This window comes from Gobio gobio, assembly GCF_949357685.1.
Source record: "Gobio gobio genome assembly, chromosome: 5".
NCBI classification, from domain to species: domain Eukaryota; kingdom Metazoa; phylum Chordata; class Actinopteri; order Cypriniformes; family Gobionidae; genus Gobio; species Gobio gobio.
In genome coordinates, this window is record NC_137101.1 from 60,794,992 (window position 1) to 60,812,086 (window position 17,095).

Sequence of the window (17,095 nt, forward strand, 5' to 3'; positions counted from 1 at the left end):
AAACATGTATACATTTCTTTGTTATATTGGACACATGGTGCCCCAAAGCAGCCTGGTTACAAACTTTCTTCGTAATATCTTCTTTTGTGTTCAGCAGAACAAAGAAACTCATGCAGGTTTTTACTCTCATGAGGGCGAGTAAATGATGACAGAATTTTCATTTTGGGTGAACTGTTCCTTTAAGCAGTCATTCTGAACCAGTAATCACTTTTTTTAACTATCCCTTTAAAGTGCACCACATAGGCTACTGAAGAGTTCTTTAGAAATAAATAAAATAATCAAATGTAAAATAATATAAAGGTGTTCTGTTGCAAGTTCACATACTTGATCTCATGTTTTCTTATGGTTTATTGTTGAGCTGTCAAGTTGTCAATGTTGAAGTAATCATTTCGTGATGTATTCTTTATTTCTGTCCTTTAGGGAATTGTTTTTTAGGTTGTTTTTTTTTTTTTGAAGGGGGGGGGGGTAGTCGTAAATGGGTGTCCCTTATTTTGCCACACTGAAGGTGGCAACCCTAGTTCTGATAGAAAGGTGTCATAATACACAGTGCATCCCAGTCTGTTGTGAATGGGGCGGCACAGCCGCTGACCAGTCAGGGTGCCCATGCTGACCCCTGTCCACCGCCCAAAGCACCAACGTGGAACGTGGCACGCTTGCTCGCCGTTCCACTCCACAGACTGGATACGTGCGATATTTCCTCAGGTGAGTTTCCCCTGAAGCCCTGAGTTCCTCCAGCACTGTTGATGCCGACACCAGAGGGCATGCCCGCTCGGTCAGCCCTCGTGTTAGGCTAGGTGCCTCCATGTGCATGGCTCCCCCGTTGGGTAACCCCACGTGTATTTTGTTGATTTGGCCAGAAATGGACAATTACAATTTACAAATTCCCAGGAATCTCCGGTCACACGTGCTCTCAGAAATGACAGAGGACTGATAAAGGTGCTCAATACAAGTGAACTATTTATGGATGATTTGCTAACAGAACGATGCAGCATAGAACATGACAGACAGCGCCGGAAAGAAGAAAAGCAAGACAAACGGACATTCAAAACCATCCAAAAGGATGGATTCGCTCAAGCCAGGACGAGCTACCAGGCGAAAACAATTAACTAGACTAATCAGGCAAATGGAGAAAATAAACAAACGGATGACAGATGATATTAAACATCTTGTGTTTGATAGTGATTTTGAATGCTCACATTGTGAAATGTTTAAGTTACGAGAGAAGTTTGGATCTCTAGACACTCAAGACTATCCAAACTTGCCTAATAATTAGGATGAAATGTGTTATTATCATGATTTACTTTTGTAGGGGGAATCTCCCATACGGAAATGTAATATATGTACATATATGAAATATACATATATTAAATATATCCACATAGAAAGTGAAAACATATATGTACATATATATCTGCCCATATATAAAACCTATTAGAAAATGGAACAATTTCATATATTGACATATAAAACTAGCCCATATATTTTATGTATGTATAATACAGTATCTTATATATATGTCACATATATAATTATCAATATACATGACATATATTTCTTTATATATATGTTCAATATACAAACTACACATATATGCATAGCATATTGCTTGCATACATATTACATATTTGTCCCTAATATATGTTTTTATATAGTATTATTATATATTTTACATTTAAAATGAAATATATAAAATATATTTTTGATAAATGTATATGGAATATATAAATGACATGCTTTCATTAATTTCGTACATATTTTTTAAATATAGGTTATGGATGTGTATTTACACACTTGCAATGCAATACATATGACATGCCTAAGCCTTAAATGTTAAACGGTGCAGTTAGCAAAAAATAAGTAATACAGTAAAACATTTAAAACATTTAAACTTTATTAAAACAGTTTTAAAATAAAAAGAAAAAATAAGCTGCGCAAAATTAGAAAACTACTGAACACACAACTTTATTATATATAAATACAATATTACAACAAAACAAGTAACAAATAAAACAGCACAGAACATGAAAATCCACCAACAGGTATATGATACAGCCTGTAATTTTTTTTTTAAGTTTGAGTCTTTTTGGATGTCCTCAGCTCAGTGATCTTTTGATTTCTAGCTACCCCTAGTTGGCCCCTGGTGGTTCCAGGAAATTTCTGGATCACCGATCACGGTTGTTCAGCTTAGGTTTGCGCCCTTGTCCTTTACGCACTGAAATTCCTCCAGATTCCTTGAATCTTTTAATTATGTTATGCACTGTTGAATGTGAAATATCCAAATCTCTTCCTATCTTTCTTTGAGGAACATTGTTTTTAAACATTTCAATAATTTTCTCACATATTTGTTGGTAAACTGGCGATCCTCGGCCCATCTTTGCTCCTAAAGGATTAGACCTTTCTTGGATGCTGCTTTTGTACCAAATCATAATTACAATCACCTGTTGACATCACCTGTTTCAAATCACATTATTATTTAACCATTTTACCTCATTACTAGCCCTAAATTGCTCCTGTCCCAACTTTTTTTTAAATGTGTTGCAGGTCTGAATGACATGAAGTTGACCAGACAAAACATGAAATATTTTGTGTTCACATTGTCTGCAATGAAATACAAGTCAAAGTAAATTTAGAAATCACTTCTTTTTTTTTTTTGCGTTTTCCATACTGTCCCAACTTTTTCTGATTTGGGGTTGTATATATGTATATAAAAAAAACTTTTTTAATGAAATGTGGATTGTGTAGACTTGTTAAAAGTTCAAGCTGTTCAAATAAGGAAAAGAAGGAATGAATTAATAAGGAAACCATAGGCATATAAAATGTATGTATGTTGTTTAAATAAATGGGCATATATAAATTAAACATATCGGTGACATATATGGTCATAACATACAATATTTTATAAACAATAGTCATATATATCGTATTAATATATGTCAATATACTAATTTAATATGGAAAATGTATATATGTTATAAACTTATATCAACATATATCTAGAGATATGTATACATGTGATAGCAATATATTGTCTTATATTTAGCATATATGACGGCGTCATTTGCGATATAGGGACATATATGTCATATATTACATTTCCGTATGGACTATTATATATCTCCAGTAGTATTTAGAAGTGTATGACTTTTGAAAAATAAATTATTCTTTATTCTTTAGATTTTAGAAGTGTATATGTGCTCAGTTAGTTGAGGTTAAATGCAGGGTATTCTGCCTAACAGCGAAACTATTTACAGGCATAAGGGGGAGAGCTGGCTGAAGTTAAAGGTGTTAATGAAAGATAAGACCAAGTTCACGGTCAACTAAAACCCACACGGAACTGTGATTCAAATCATGTGCGCATCTGTTAACACAGGATATCAGTTCTGACTGGATCTCTAAAATAGTCGTCCCTCCCTAACATTTTCGTCTCGTTTTTATTTGCTGACGAAAATGACAGTTGATTTTCGTCATAGTTTTTGTCATCCAACATTAGTTTTTATTTAGTTATAAAACGTCTCGTTTTCGTCAGTGAAAAAAGGTTATATTAACACTGATACAAAGAAAGGATTTTTAGAAATCTTGGCCAACTGAAAAGTATGAACATGAAAAGTATGAGCATGTACAGCACTCAATACTTAGTTGGGGCTCCTTTTGCCTGAATTCCTGCAGCAATGCGGCGTGGCATAAGGAGATCAGTCTGTGGCACTACTCAGGTGTTATGAGAGCCCAGGTTGCTCTGATAGTGGCCTTCAGCTCTTCTGCATTGTTGGGTCTGGCATATCGCATCTTCCTCTTCACAATACCCCATAGATTTTCTATGGAGTTAAGGTCAGGCGAGTTTGCTGGCCAATTAAGAACAGGGATAACATGGTCCTTAAACCAGGTACTGGTTGCTTTGACACTGTGTGCAGGTGCCCAGTCCTGTTGGAAAATGAAATCTGCATCTCAATAAAGTTGGTCAGCAGTAGGAAGCATGAAGTGCTCTAAAACTTCCTGGTATACGGCTGCGTTGACCTTGGACCTCAGAAAACACAGTGGACCAACACCAGCAGATGACATGGCACCCCAAACCATCACTGACTGTGGAAACTTTACACTGGACCTCAAGCAATGTGGATTGTGTGCCTCTCTTCTCTTCCTCCAGACTCTGGGACCCTGATTTCCAAAGGAGATGCAAAATTTACTTTCATCAGAGAACAAACTTTGGACCACTTTTTTTCCTTTTTGTCTTTAGCACAGGCGAGATGCTTCTGACGCTGTCTGTTGTTCAAGAGTGGCTTGACACAAGGAATGCGACAGCTGAAACCCGTCTTGCATACGTCTGTGCATAGTGGTTCTTGAAGCACTGACTCCAGCTCCAGTCCACTCTTTGTGAATCACTCCCACATTTTTGAATGGGTTTTGTTTCACCATCCTCTCCAGGGTGCAGTTATACCTATTGCTTGTACACTTTTTTCTACCACATCTTTTCCTTCCCCTTTGCCTCTCTATTAATGTGCTTGGACACAGAGCTCTGTGAACAGCCAGCCTCTTTTGCAATGACCTTTTGTGTCTTGCCCTCCTTGTGCAAGGTGTCAATGATCGTCTTTTGGACAACTGTCAAGTCAGCAGTCTTCCCCATGATTGTGTAGCCTCCAGAACTAGACTGAGAGACCATTTAAAAGGCCTTTAGAGGTGTTTTGAGTTAATTAGCTGATTAGAGTGTGGCACCAGGTGTCTTTAATATTGAGCCTTTTCACAATATTCAAATTTTCTGAGATACTGAATTTGGGATTTTCCTTAGTTGTCAGTTATAATCATCAAAATGAAAAGATATAAACATTTGAAATATATCAGTCTGTGTGTAATAAATGAATATAATATACAAGTTTCACTTTTTAAATGGAATTAGTAAAATAAATCAACTTTTTGATGATATCCTAATTTTATGACTAGCACCTGTATATCTTTTTATTGGAACTTTGTTATTTCTTTTTGAGTTATTGTACTTTGTATTATTCATGTGAAAGGCTTCTTTCCAATGTGAACTCTCGTGTGGGCTTTAAGATGCCCTTTTTGAGTGAAACTGTTTCCACATTGTTGGCAGGTGTAAGGCTTCTCTCCAGTGTGAACTCTTGTGTGGCCTTTAAGATGTTGTTTTCGAGTGAAACTCTTTCCACACTGTTGGCAGGTGAAAGGCTTCTCTCCCGTGTGAATCCTCATGTGGGCTTTAATTTGCCCTCTTTGAGTGAAACTCTTTCCACACTCTTGGCAGGTGTAAGGCTTCTCTCCCGTGTGAATTCTCATGTGTTCCTCAATGCTTCCCTTATGAGTAAAACTCTTTCCACACTGTTGGCAGGTGAAAGGCTTCTCTCCAGTGTGAACTCTCATGTGGGCTTTAAGATTCGCTATGTGAGTGAAACTCTTTCCACACTCTTGGCAGGTGTAAGGCTTCTCTCCAGTGTGAATTCTCATGTGTTTCTCCAAGTTTCCTTTTTGAGTAAAACTCTTTCCACACTGTTGGCAGGTGAACGGCTTCTCTCCAGTGTGAATATTACAGTGGACTATAAGTTGTTGTTTTTCAATTAAACTCTTTCCAGGCTTTAGAGTGATTTTTTGTGAGGAAATCTTTTCAGTCTGTGAGCAACTAAAAGATTTTTCTCCAGCTATGAAATCATGATGTTGCTTATATGGATCTTTCTCTTCTATGTCATTTAGCTCTTGACTCTCCACTTTCAGTGCCATCAGATCTAAAAGAGACAAAAACAAGTTAACCCCAGTTTAATGGCACAAAACAACAGACATCAAGACATTAAAACATTTAAGGCATCAAAACAAAAAAAACATGTAGTACTAGAGCCTATACACACTAAGCTACAGTAAGAGGGGTTACATTTGATCTCAGAACCTTTTTTCAATATTCTTAACCCTTTCAATTCATAACCCTTCAATTTATGTTTGGATTCTGTGTTCAGGAAACTGCCACAGGGGTTATTGCAGTGTTTCGGAATGTGATCAATGCACTGAAAAAATTTTAAAGTCACTGTTTTAACCATGTGCCACCTCTGTTGTCAACAGCCAAACCCAGTACTGGAAATGAAAAGCACCAAATTACAACACTCCTCAATAAAAAGGGGAAATATACCATTTCAAGAGACACTATCCATTCTGAGTCTCTGGCCCATCCAGTAAGTTAATAACAGACACAATAAATAATTATGCATATTTATACTGACAGAGAATAAGGCATTAACAAATTGTTAAGTCAAGTCACATTAGTTAAATAGCAACAAAAGTGATGATGAGGACAACATTTTGAAGCTTTTTGAACTTTTAGTTCCAGAAACAACAGAGCTTGTGCAGCCAAGCAACTGAGAGACGGCATAGTCGTCAAAACACCGCTCTAATGCTAATTGTACATTCTCTAAGATTATTATTCACATCAGCACTAATTATGTTCGACTTCGCCAGTCAGAGATCACCAAAGCTTGCAAGTGATGAGATACTTTGCAGACTGTCCTCACTCAATGGCTGGTTGTCTAAGTAGTGTCTACAGAATAACAAATGGTTCATAGACAATTGGAAAAGATTTTTGGGGCAGACCTGGGGCCTCATTTATAAAACTTTGCGTAGGATTTGCGTCAGAAGTGGCGTACGGATGAAACATAGGACGTGCGTACGCACAGAAATATTTGGATTTATAAAACCGTGCGCACGCACATCCTACGCAGTTTTCCCTTAATAAATCACAATCAATTCTAAATTTAGCACAGCTTTTGCGGCTTCGTGTCACGCCCATAGTTGCCCATAAATAGTCCCTGAAACGCCCACAAGTTAATATTCATCGATTACAAAAATCATGGCAAACACAGAGAGGAAATAAAAAAAACGTAACTTCACTCAATGTTTCGTAAGTTATCGTTGGCGAGGTGGAAAAGAGGAGAAAAATGTTGTTTTGGAGGGCACAGTGTGGGCATTAGGCTACTAATGCCAAAAAGGCACTTGAGTGGCAAAAGGTTGCAGACGCCATAATTGATGTAGCATCACAACCTCGGACCATGGCCGAAATAAAAAAGAAATGGTTCCATCGCCAGAGTGTGTCCTCGTTTGCCAGCAAGTCTTCTTGCTGTCTGAAAATGCGCTCACTACGAATCCTTCCATTTGCCACATCTTCTAAGAGCGCAAGATCAGCCATTGTGCGTCATTACGCATTGTGATGGGGCATTTTATTTCCATCCATTTAATTGCATCTGACAAGCTACAGATGTCGGTTATAATCTACGTGGAAATGGGAAATAGTTCAGTGCAAATGTAATTTCTTGCAGCTTTCTGAATGGTTGAGACAAACGTCATACGTTATTTTTAAAAAAATAAAACAAACTAAAGGCATATGCATGAATAGCCTACCATGATTCCGTAGCTGATGAATCATTTTTTTACAATGAAAACAACTTTCCCCAGTGGACAATAAATACATCTATTTATCTATCTATTTATATATCTCCCTAATTGTCTGTCTGTCTATCTAATTGCATCTATATCTGCTCCGCCAGACGGACACATTGACGAGAATATCAGTTTTGTACATTATTTCATTCTGTTTACCATATTATTTATGAGGATGAATTGCATAACATGCCAATATTATTGCAGAACATATTTCACAAATATGTGTTAATTTTCATTTCTGTTTTAATTTTCATTTGATTTTGTTTTTTTTACACTGTAGATCGATCAAACGGGTGTTCGTGTAGGCTGTAAATTGTAAGACTTGCTTTGTGAAGTCTTCATGTTATTGAGAGGCAGTAGCCTATTGCCATTTCTTTTACACAACGGTCTACAGTTTCACACACTTTCACGTGTTTCTTCCATCTGCCGACGGTGTCGCCATTTCTCATTTCACCCGTTTTTGTGCGTACGCCTGGGTCAGAGCTTGGGTGAAGGACCGCACATTTTCCCATCAAGTTTGCTTTTTATAAATACCAATTATTGCGTAGAGAGCGGCGTACGCCTTCTTTTGTGCGTACGCAACGTTTATAAATGAGGCCCCTGGCCTGTCAAGAAGAGATAGTATTCATCCATCCTCGGATGGTGCCGCTCTTCTCTCTAGTAATATGGCACATAGTCTTAGAGTTGAACCTTGACTAACTGGGCCCCAGATCTGGAAACAGACAAACTGGCTAAACTGACCGTAGCAAACGCACCCCGGTGACACCGAAGATCTGGCGGGGTCTGGCGATGACCTCGGCTGCGGCGACTGAGGCAACGGCAGGGACACAGCAGGCCACTGTGGAGCTGGAGTGACTGAGCCCCAAAATGGAGTTGGAGGGAGTGAGGAGCCCAACTGAGCCAAATGGATGGAGGTGCAGCCTGACACGTAGAGTCCATAAGCGAAGGTGGGTCAAAGAGCAACCAAGACAACATCGGAGGGGCGAGGGAGACTGGCGGAACTGGTGGTCCATGGCGGAGCAGAGGGAGGTACGAGCCAGGGCAGCCTCAGAGGATCAACAGGCTGAGGTGGAGTCCTGGTTGTGGAGGCCAGAGGGGCAGAAACCATGGATCCACCAGCCCAGATGTAGTTGCGGACTGGCAGACCCACGGCGACCACCCCACTCTGAAGGTGAATGCAAAGTGAGTGGAGGGGCTGACAGAAAGAGGTTGAAGAAGGGCAGGAAGGACGTAGATGAGCGGAGGCGGGAGAGGGAGGCTGGGTGGGTCTTCAGGATAACCGGGCGGAACCGGGGCTTTCACTGGACCTTGGACGGAGGATGAAGTCCTCTTTGGACTCTGGGGCACTGAAGAAGTCCTCTCTGGACTCTGAGGTATGGAAGAAGTCCTCTCTGGACTCTGGGGAATGGCAGACATCCTCTGTAGCCTCTGCGGAACTGAAGTAAGTCCTCTCTGGACTCTGGGGAATGGCAGACATCCTCTGTGGCCTCTGCGGAACTGAAGAAGTTCTCTCTGGACTCTGTGGAACTGAAGAAGCCCTCTCTGGGGGATGGAAACAGTCCACTCTGGACTTTCGTTGCAGGCTGCAGCCATCTCTGGACATTCGTTGTGGGCTGAAGGCTTCTTGGGACGTTCGTTGCGGACTGGAGCCTCTCTTTGACCCTCTTCGGGGCTGTAATCGGACACAGGGGTTCTCACCAGGCTTTGGAAAGAGACTGGAGACGTCACAGGGCTCTGGGAGGAAACGGGTTGTCTCAGGTCTCTTGACGGATACAGGGAGTCTGGGAGGTTCACGGAATGATGGATAGTGGCCCGATCCTGAACAGCGTCTTCAGTGTCTCCCCTTGGAGTTCCTAACTGCAATTTCTTAGACAAAGGTCTTTATGGAAGTCAATGGAGAAAAGTATAGACCCACTGGAAACAAGAGTACCTCCCCATCTTGCAACATAGATGCAAATAGACTGAATCACACACCAATCTTCAAATTGGAGATATTGTCCTCTTGAAAGACAGTACCCTTTCTTGCAATGATTGGCCTAAGGCAATGATCACCAATACATTCCCAAGCACCGACAGATGTGTAAGGAAAATTGAGGTTATGACTTCTCAAGGTACAACCAAAAGATTCTACAGACCACAGATCTCACAGGTCATTTTGCTTTGTTCTAAAAAGGACTGAAATTGTATTATAGTGATGCCTAATGTTAAATTTGTTTTGGAACTGCCATGTAGTGGACATTTCAGAAACTGCAGGGTAATATATAGCAGGAATTGAGCAGCTGGGATCATGTTTGGTGCATGTTGTTGAAACTGGGTGGTTTCTTGGATAATCCTCATCAATCCTTGCTTTTGGAAGTTTTGAAGAGTAATAGCTGTAAGTTTTTTATCTACTTTTTAGGGGCCAAGCACCGAAGGTGCGAAGGCACCTATTGAAACCGTTCCCGTTCTTATTATTATTATTCATCTTCTTCTTCTTCTTCTTCTTCTTCTTCTTCTTCCGCCACGAAGTCTATGGCAGCCCATAGAACCGTATGGTAAAAAGTTGTGAAATTTGGCACACTAATAGAGGACAGTCTGGCATGTCACCGTAGCAAATTTGGAGTCTCAAACTCAATCCCTCTAGCGCCACCATCAGTCCAAAATTTGACTCATGTTTATGCTAATAACTTTTGAACCATAAGGGCTAGAAACAAAATTCTTTTTACCTCTGATTCCTTGGCTCAAGACGATTCGATTGCAACCTATGACGTCATTTTCCGCCATGGTAATTTTCCCGCCATTTTTAATTAACCGAAAAACCTACTTTTACGAACTCGTCCTAGACGGTTCATCCGATTTGCACGAAAATTTAACCAGATCATCTTCAGACCATGCTGACAAAAAATCTTGCAAATCAAGTTGATTCGTCAAATCATTTGCGATAAACGCGCAAACAAATTTTACGTAGCGGTTGCAAAAACACTCTTAAGGCAATATCTCCACAACGCTTTATCGTATTCAAACCAATCTTGGTATATGTCATCAAAAGCATGACTTGAAGCAACATGCAGCGTTTCGGCGCAGCGCCACCTACTGGTCCGGAGATACAAAAAATGGCTATTTTTGCGTATAACTTTTGAACTGTTTGTCCAAAAATCATGTCTTCCGCACCATGCTTTGAAGGTACTCAAAACGTTTTGGGGCAGTGCCACCTTGTGGTCAGAGGTTATAACAAAATTTACAAACATGCTAATAACTTTTGATTAAATTAGCCTAGTTTAATGAAACTGGTCATAATACAGTCATTGGCTCATGCCGAGAACAGAGATACTAATTTTTCCATATTTGGTCAAACATCCTGTCCTCAATGTTCTTATTTGATCAAAACCTACTTTTTCAAACTCATCCTAGACCGTTTGTCCAATTTCCACCAAAATCGAATCGTATCATCTTCAGACAGTGTCAACAAAAAGTTAGGGATTTTGCATCAATAGATGAAACCGTTTTTGTAAACCGCAGCGACGAAGTTGAGCCATCATGCCAAAATTACTCTTGAGGCTGTATCTCTGCAATGCTTATACATATTGGCATCAAACTTTGCATGTGTCATTGTTCCCTTATTCTGACCACACCACATCAATTTCGTATCTGTGCCACCTATTGGTCAAAAGTGATAAACCATTAACTTACATTATCAGTGACTCAATATATGATATTTCAGCCATTTTGCCTAATCTTCTTAAACTGTATAATTGTTAATTGTTGCAGTTGGTCTGACACTCTCAGACTACAATGCATTTTCAGCCTTTTGCTTAAAATCATCTTAAAACGTGATTAATTGCTCATTGCTCCAGTTGATCTGACACTGCCAGCCATTTTGGCATGTCTTGTCTTCTTCTTTGCGCTTGGCCCCGGTATTGCTGCTTGCAGCTATATTTATGCTCATGTTTATAAACAGCATAACTGCAATCTGTATAATTTGTGTCATTTGAAGCTATGTTTAGTCATATGTATAATTGGAGATTGTATTTTCTTTTAGTTTCACTCTGATCCATTGTTGAGTCATCAAGATAATAAATGCTGAAGTTTAACTTGCTGTCAAACTTCACAATGATCATACATGAAGGGAGGACAGTATAGTTGCACTTTGACCTATAAGCACAAATCAAGAGAATGTCGACCCATACACATGCTTTATTTTACTTCATCTAGTTTAATGATTTATTATAGTCTATTTATTATATAGGCCTAAAAATGTTAAACAGTGAAATTCCATATTAATGTTTTCTATCAAAACAATAGCAAAAAAAGGCTTTGTATTGTCACACAGAGTTTGTGTAAGTGCAGTTATTCAGCAAACACAATTCCAGATAGTCGAGAGATCCATGGATTTATTACAGTTCATCACTAAGGTTTGATGGCAGATTTAGTCTCACAAACAGCACAAGAGACAGAACACAGACCGACTGAATGACACTTGACTTGAATATGTGTTCTTTTAACAGAAAAGCTCTGGTTGGGGATTTAAATTGAAATCTGGCAACCGCAAGAATGAACGCTCAAACGTTCCTCTTCAACAAACATTTTTCGTTAACGAAATTAACACTACTTCAAACATATCACTCATTTCTGTAGAGCTGGACATTTGAATACGGATCAAATGACTGAGTTCAGCTTTGAGAATGAAACCAACCTGTTTGTTCCTCAGTTTCTTCATGTTTCAATGTCAATGTTTCTTCAACCTTCACGTCTTCACTCTCCTCTTTAATAAACACCATCTTTGTTTGTTCCTCAGTTTCTTCTTGTTTCAATGTTTCTTCAATCTTCACGTCTTCACTCTCCTCTTTAATAAATGCCATCTTTAAGATAAGAATAATCACAGAAATAAAAAACACATCCAAACTAAATCAGTAGTTCAGTCACTGGTAAGAGAGTCAGTCAGAGTGAGAGTTAATGGACTTAATTGACCTGATTAGACAACAAAAAACTCTCTAAAAACACTCGAAATACTACAAATTAATAAAAGAACACAATTTATTTAGTAGGTTCATATTTAGACATTTTATGCTACATTTATTTATTTTTATTGTTTGGCTATCACCAGACCAAGCTCAATTTAAGATTGAACATTGGTCTGGGGAGTCAGCTATGTAGTTTCTACTGCACAAGAGGCGTGATAAACAAGCATAAATTAAATGACTCGGTACGCAATTGGATGGCACCCTACACCCTCACAGTCTTCTTCTGAGTCTGCACTTTCACAACGTAATGCCACTTTGACTGCCGGGAAGAAGTCTGGGCACCAGTGTGGGCTCGACAGAAGTGCGATAATATAAATATAAATATAAATATCGACCTCAAAGGGGGGCGCTCGCGAGCACCCTTCGGAGACCTACAATGATAAATGGGACACCCTGCAGTCTCATGGACTTAACGGACACGCGCACGCAGCAGCCATTGTAAGTCCACAAGACTGAAAGTGCACATGAAGTGTGCCATTTGGGACAGGGCCTTTATCAATCATTGTGTCAAACTAGTGCTGGGCAGTATACCGGTTCATACCGAATACCGGTATTTATTTATTTTATGATATGAATTTTGATGATACCGCTATATGTCGCTTAAACAACGTTCGGAACGCGGCGCAGCGTGTCATTGTTTGAGAGGGGACCCATTTCATTGATGCACTGTGTTACGTCCCGTGACGTTATTGTTGTTGAACAGTGTGATTGTGTTTTCTCCCCTCCCTCTTGTTCTCTCTCGCTATCTCTCTCCTCATGCAGCGCTCCAAACGACCCGCAGCTGATCTTAATTAGTGGGAGCGTGGTGGATCTAAAAGAGCAGTGAGACGAGGCTCGGGAGGAGTCCCTTTTCCACTAACCCAGACGCTGTGTGGCTTTAGTTGCGATTGAGCAAAGTTGTGTATTGTTTATTGTGAATTTGTGGTGCATTCACAATGACTCTGCCACTTGGACTCGGTGTGAGTCCTGTAACCGTGTAGGGAGGTGGGCGCCAATTTATAAAACTCCTGTTTATGTTTTTCAGTTAGGGAGAGAGGTAAGAGTTATTGTCTTTCTGTTTAACTTTCTTTGTTAGGGAATTTAGTTCACTTAATACCCTTTAGTAAGTGACTGTTTTGTTTGTTATTTTGGCCTTGCCCTCTCCTGACGATTTGGTTATTTACATCTGCTTTATGTTTTCTGTTCCTTATGTTAATCCTGAATTTATGTTAACCCCTTTAATAAAACACTGGTTAACTAGATTCCTGTTCTGATCTTTTGTTTGTGATCTAGTGTAATAAGAGTGAAAAGAGCTGGGATAGTGGACGAGGAGATTCCTCAACGTTTATTTATTCATTTATGTAATTATAATTATAATTTTTCTTTTGTTACTCCCTCCCTAAACCCCTAGATGTGGGGTGGACGTAACAACTGTAGTAAGAGCAGTCAGAGCACAGTTGAGATCGCATTAACAGCACAGCCTTTGGCTGAATCCTATACTATCATTCACTGTTCCCTACGTTATCACTTTATTTGAAGGAATGAATGAAAACGTGCGTGAAGTCGGACAGGCAATGTGTGTACATCGGCTGTACACTCGTTATTGCGGTGCAATGGGATAGAATGAGTGCACTCAATAACGTCCACTAGGGTTTCGGACACCACTAAAAAGCCCTGTCCCCTCCAAATAATGCTATATTTGAGGTTATGGGGGGGGGGGGGGGGGGGGGGGGGGGGGGGATTCAGGATTCGATTTCGGATTCAGCCCTTGATTACTGTGGAGAATTCAAACTACACGCTGCGCGCGAGAGAGGGCCGTGAGCGCCGTGATGGGTTTAACAACGCTCACCACATGGATCACTGATATAGACCAGAGCGAGCGCGTTTAAATTTTTTATGGACATATTTCATAAACTCTAGTGCTCTAGACATGAACCAGAAGCGTGTGTGCGCGCATATTTCATCACGTCTTATTAAAATGAAATGTATGCACTGATTACACTGATACAACCGTATGTCTGATCACGAACGCGCTGACACGGATGGATGATTCTGCTACACAAAAGACAATGATGCAAATTAATAAATAAACTGACAATTCAAAGAAGAATGGGCAAAAAGTAACTGCTTTATTCTTTCTGTGTTAAACTGATGTGTGTCATTCGTTCATAGAGTGCTCTTAAATGTATGGCTAATATCCGCGTTTTTCCTCATTTTGGCAGTTTGTTGTTATATAAGGTTAGATTTTTAAAATGCTTAAGGTGCCCTCAACTCAACTTTTAATATTCAGGTGTCTGTAAGTCTGACTCGGAGCGTGTTGCAGGTCTGTGTTTTATTGGTTGTTGTCTCTCCACAGCATCATTTTGTGAGGCTTTGTAAACCAGGCCTATTAACTCTAGTGTGGAATTTTTCTACAATATTCACTCGTCATGACAGTAAAACAGGGCCTTCTAGTCAATCTCCAGCAGTATTTCCTCTCTTAATCAGTAGAAAATGTGATTAACACCCAGTCATGCATAGGGGAAAAAAAACTGTCATATACCGTGAAACCGATATAATTTAGAAAAATACCGTGATAAACATTTTTGGTCATACCGCCCAGCACTATGTCAAACCCTCCAATAGCGCACCAGGTGGATAAGCCAGCCTGTGATTGGTTCCCTCAAAAGTGTAACAGAAGCAGTAGAAATGAATGTACAGGTTTCCAGACTGAGTTGCGAAATCAAATCGCCGACAGATCACACCGGGTTTACCTAGTCTATTATTTGTAGATGACATTTAATAGATTACACTTCCACTAGAACATTAGCAGTTGGCATTACTTGTTTGTGTTTGTTTTAAACATTTAATATTATTAAATTTAGGCATTAGATCGCTCACACCTAAGGCGGTTATTGTAAATGAAATGGTCACAGATAATAGTTTCGATGTACTTTGCCTTACTGAAACCTGGCTTAAGCCAAATGATTATTTCGGTCTTAATGAGTCTACTCCACCAGGATACTGTTAAGCATGAGCCCCGTCTGATTGGTCGTGGCGGCGGTGTTGCAACAATCTATAGAGATATTCTTAATGTTACTCAGAAAACAGGTCACAGGTTTAATTCGTTTGAAGTACTAGTGCTAAATGTTACGCTCTTAGATGTAAGAAAGAAATCCGTATTATCTCTAGCCTTGGCTACTGTATATAGACCTCCAGGGCCCTATGCTGATTTCCTAAAAGAGTTTGCAGACTTTCTCTCAGATCTATTGGTCAACGTCGATAAAGCATTAATTGTTGGAGATTTTAACATACACGTAGATAACACAAATGATGCGTTAGGGGCTGCGTTTACAGATCTATTAAACTCCTTTGGGGTCAAGCAAAACGTCACTGGTCCCACTCATCGTCTTAATCACAAACTAGATTTAATTATATCGCATGGAACCGAACCAACCCAACCGATATAGATATTATACCGCAAAGTGATGATGTCACTGACCATTACATGGTAACTTGCATACTGCGTACTGCTGAAATCTGTCATGTTGCGCCACGTTATCGACCAGGCAGAACAATCCTTCCAGCCACTATAGATAGATTCTCAAATAGCTTACCTGATCTGTCTCAGCTGCTCAGTGAACCCAAACAAACAGATGAACTAGAGGAAATGACTAGCAGTATGAGCACCATTTTCTCTAGTACATTAAAAAATTGTTGCACCAATTAGATTAAAAAAAGGTTAGAGAGAAAACTAAAGCACCATGGTACAACAGTGCTACACATGTTATCAAGAGAGAAACTCGTAATAGAGCGTAAATGGAAACAAACTAATTAAGAGGTCTTTAGAATTGCGTGGAAAGATAATATGTCACGTTATAAAAAGGCCCTAAAAGCAGCCAGGGCTGAGCATCTCCGCAAACTAATAGAAAATAACCAAAATAATCCAAGGTTTTTATTTAACACCGTGGCTAGACTAACAAATAAACAAGCATCGCCTGAGCAAAATATTCCGTTACAGTTTAGTAGTAATGATTTTATGGATATCTTCACTGAGAAAATAGAAAGCATCAGAAACAAAATTGTAAATGTACAATCTTTAATGATGTCTTATGATTCAACCTCAATTATCGCCCCTCAAGAACTACTACACCGCTTTACAACTATAGGACAGGAAGAGCTAAATAAACTTATCATTGCATCTAAACCAACAACATGTTTATTAGATCCAATACCCACTAAACTACTCAAAGAGTTGTTACCTGTAGTGGAAGAGCCTCTTCTCAATATTATTAACTCGTCTTTATCTTTAGCTCATGTTCCAAGAATATTCAAGTTGGCAGTCATAAAACCTCTCATTAAGAAGCCACAATTAGATCATAATAACCTATCAAATTACAGACCAATTTCAAATCTTCCATTTATGTCTAAAATACTAGAAAAAGTTGTGTCCGCTCAATTGTGCTCTTTCTTGCAAGAAAATGATATCTATGAAAAATTTCAATCAGGATTCAGGCCGCATCATAGCACAGAAACTGCGCTCGTTAAAATCACAAATGATTTACTTCTAGCTTCTGACCAAGGCTGTATCTCAATACTAGTTCTACTCGATCTTAGTGCTGCGTTCGATACTATAGATCATAAAATACTCTTAGATCGACTTCAAAATTACACTGGTGTTCAGGGAAGGCATTAAACTGGTTTAGATCGTA

The 17,095-nt window shown here is 39.4% G+C and overlaps 1 protein-coding gene across 2 annotated transcripts in view; it reads right to left on the bottom strand.

Annotated features, from left to right (window-relative positions):
* Nucleotides 1-1,869: 1,869 nt before the first annotated feature.
* Nucleotides 1,870-17,095, bottom strand: part of LOC307127220 (uncharacterized protein) — a 31,053-nt gene continuing 15,827 nt past the window's right edge. The window contains exons 2-3 of one of the 2 annotated variants that reach the window (XM_079818335.1): nucleotides 12,098-12,263; nucleotides 1,870-5,726 (exon numbers count right to left, since the gene is read on the bottom strand). In XM_079818335.1, coding sequence (XP_079674461.1) covers nucleotides 4,996-5,726; nucleotides 12,098-12,263 — 897 coding nt within the window. In that variant the 3' untranslated portion in view covers nucleotides 1,870-4,995. The remainder of the gene's footprint in view (nucleotides 5,727-12,097; nucleotides 12,264-17,095) is intronic. The other variant, XM_079818334.1, reaches the window with a different exon arrangement.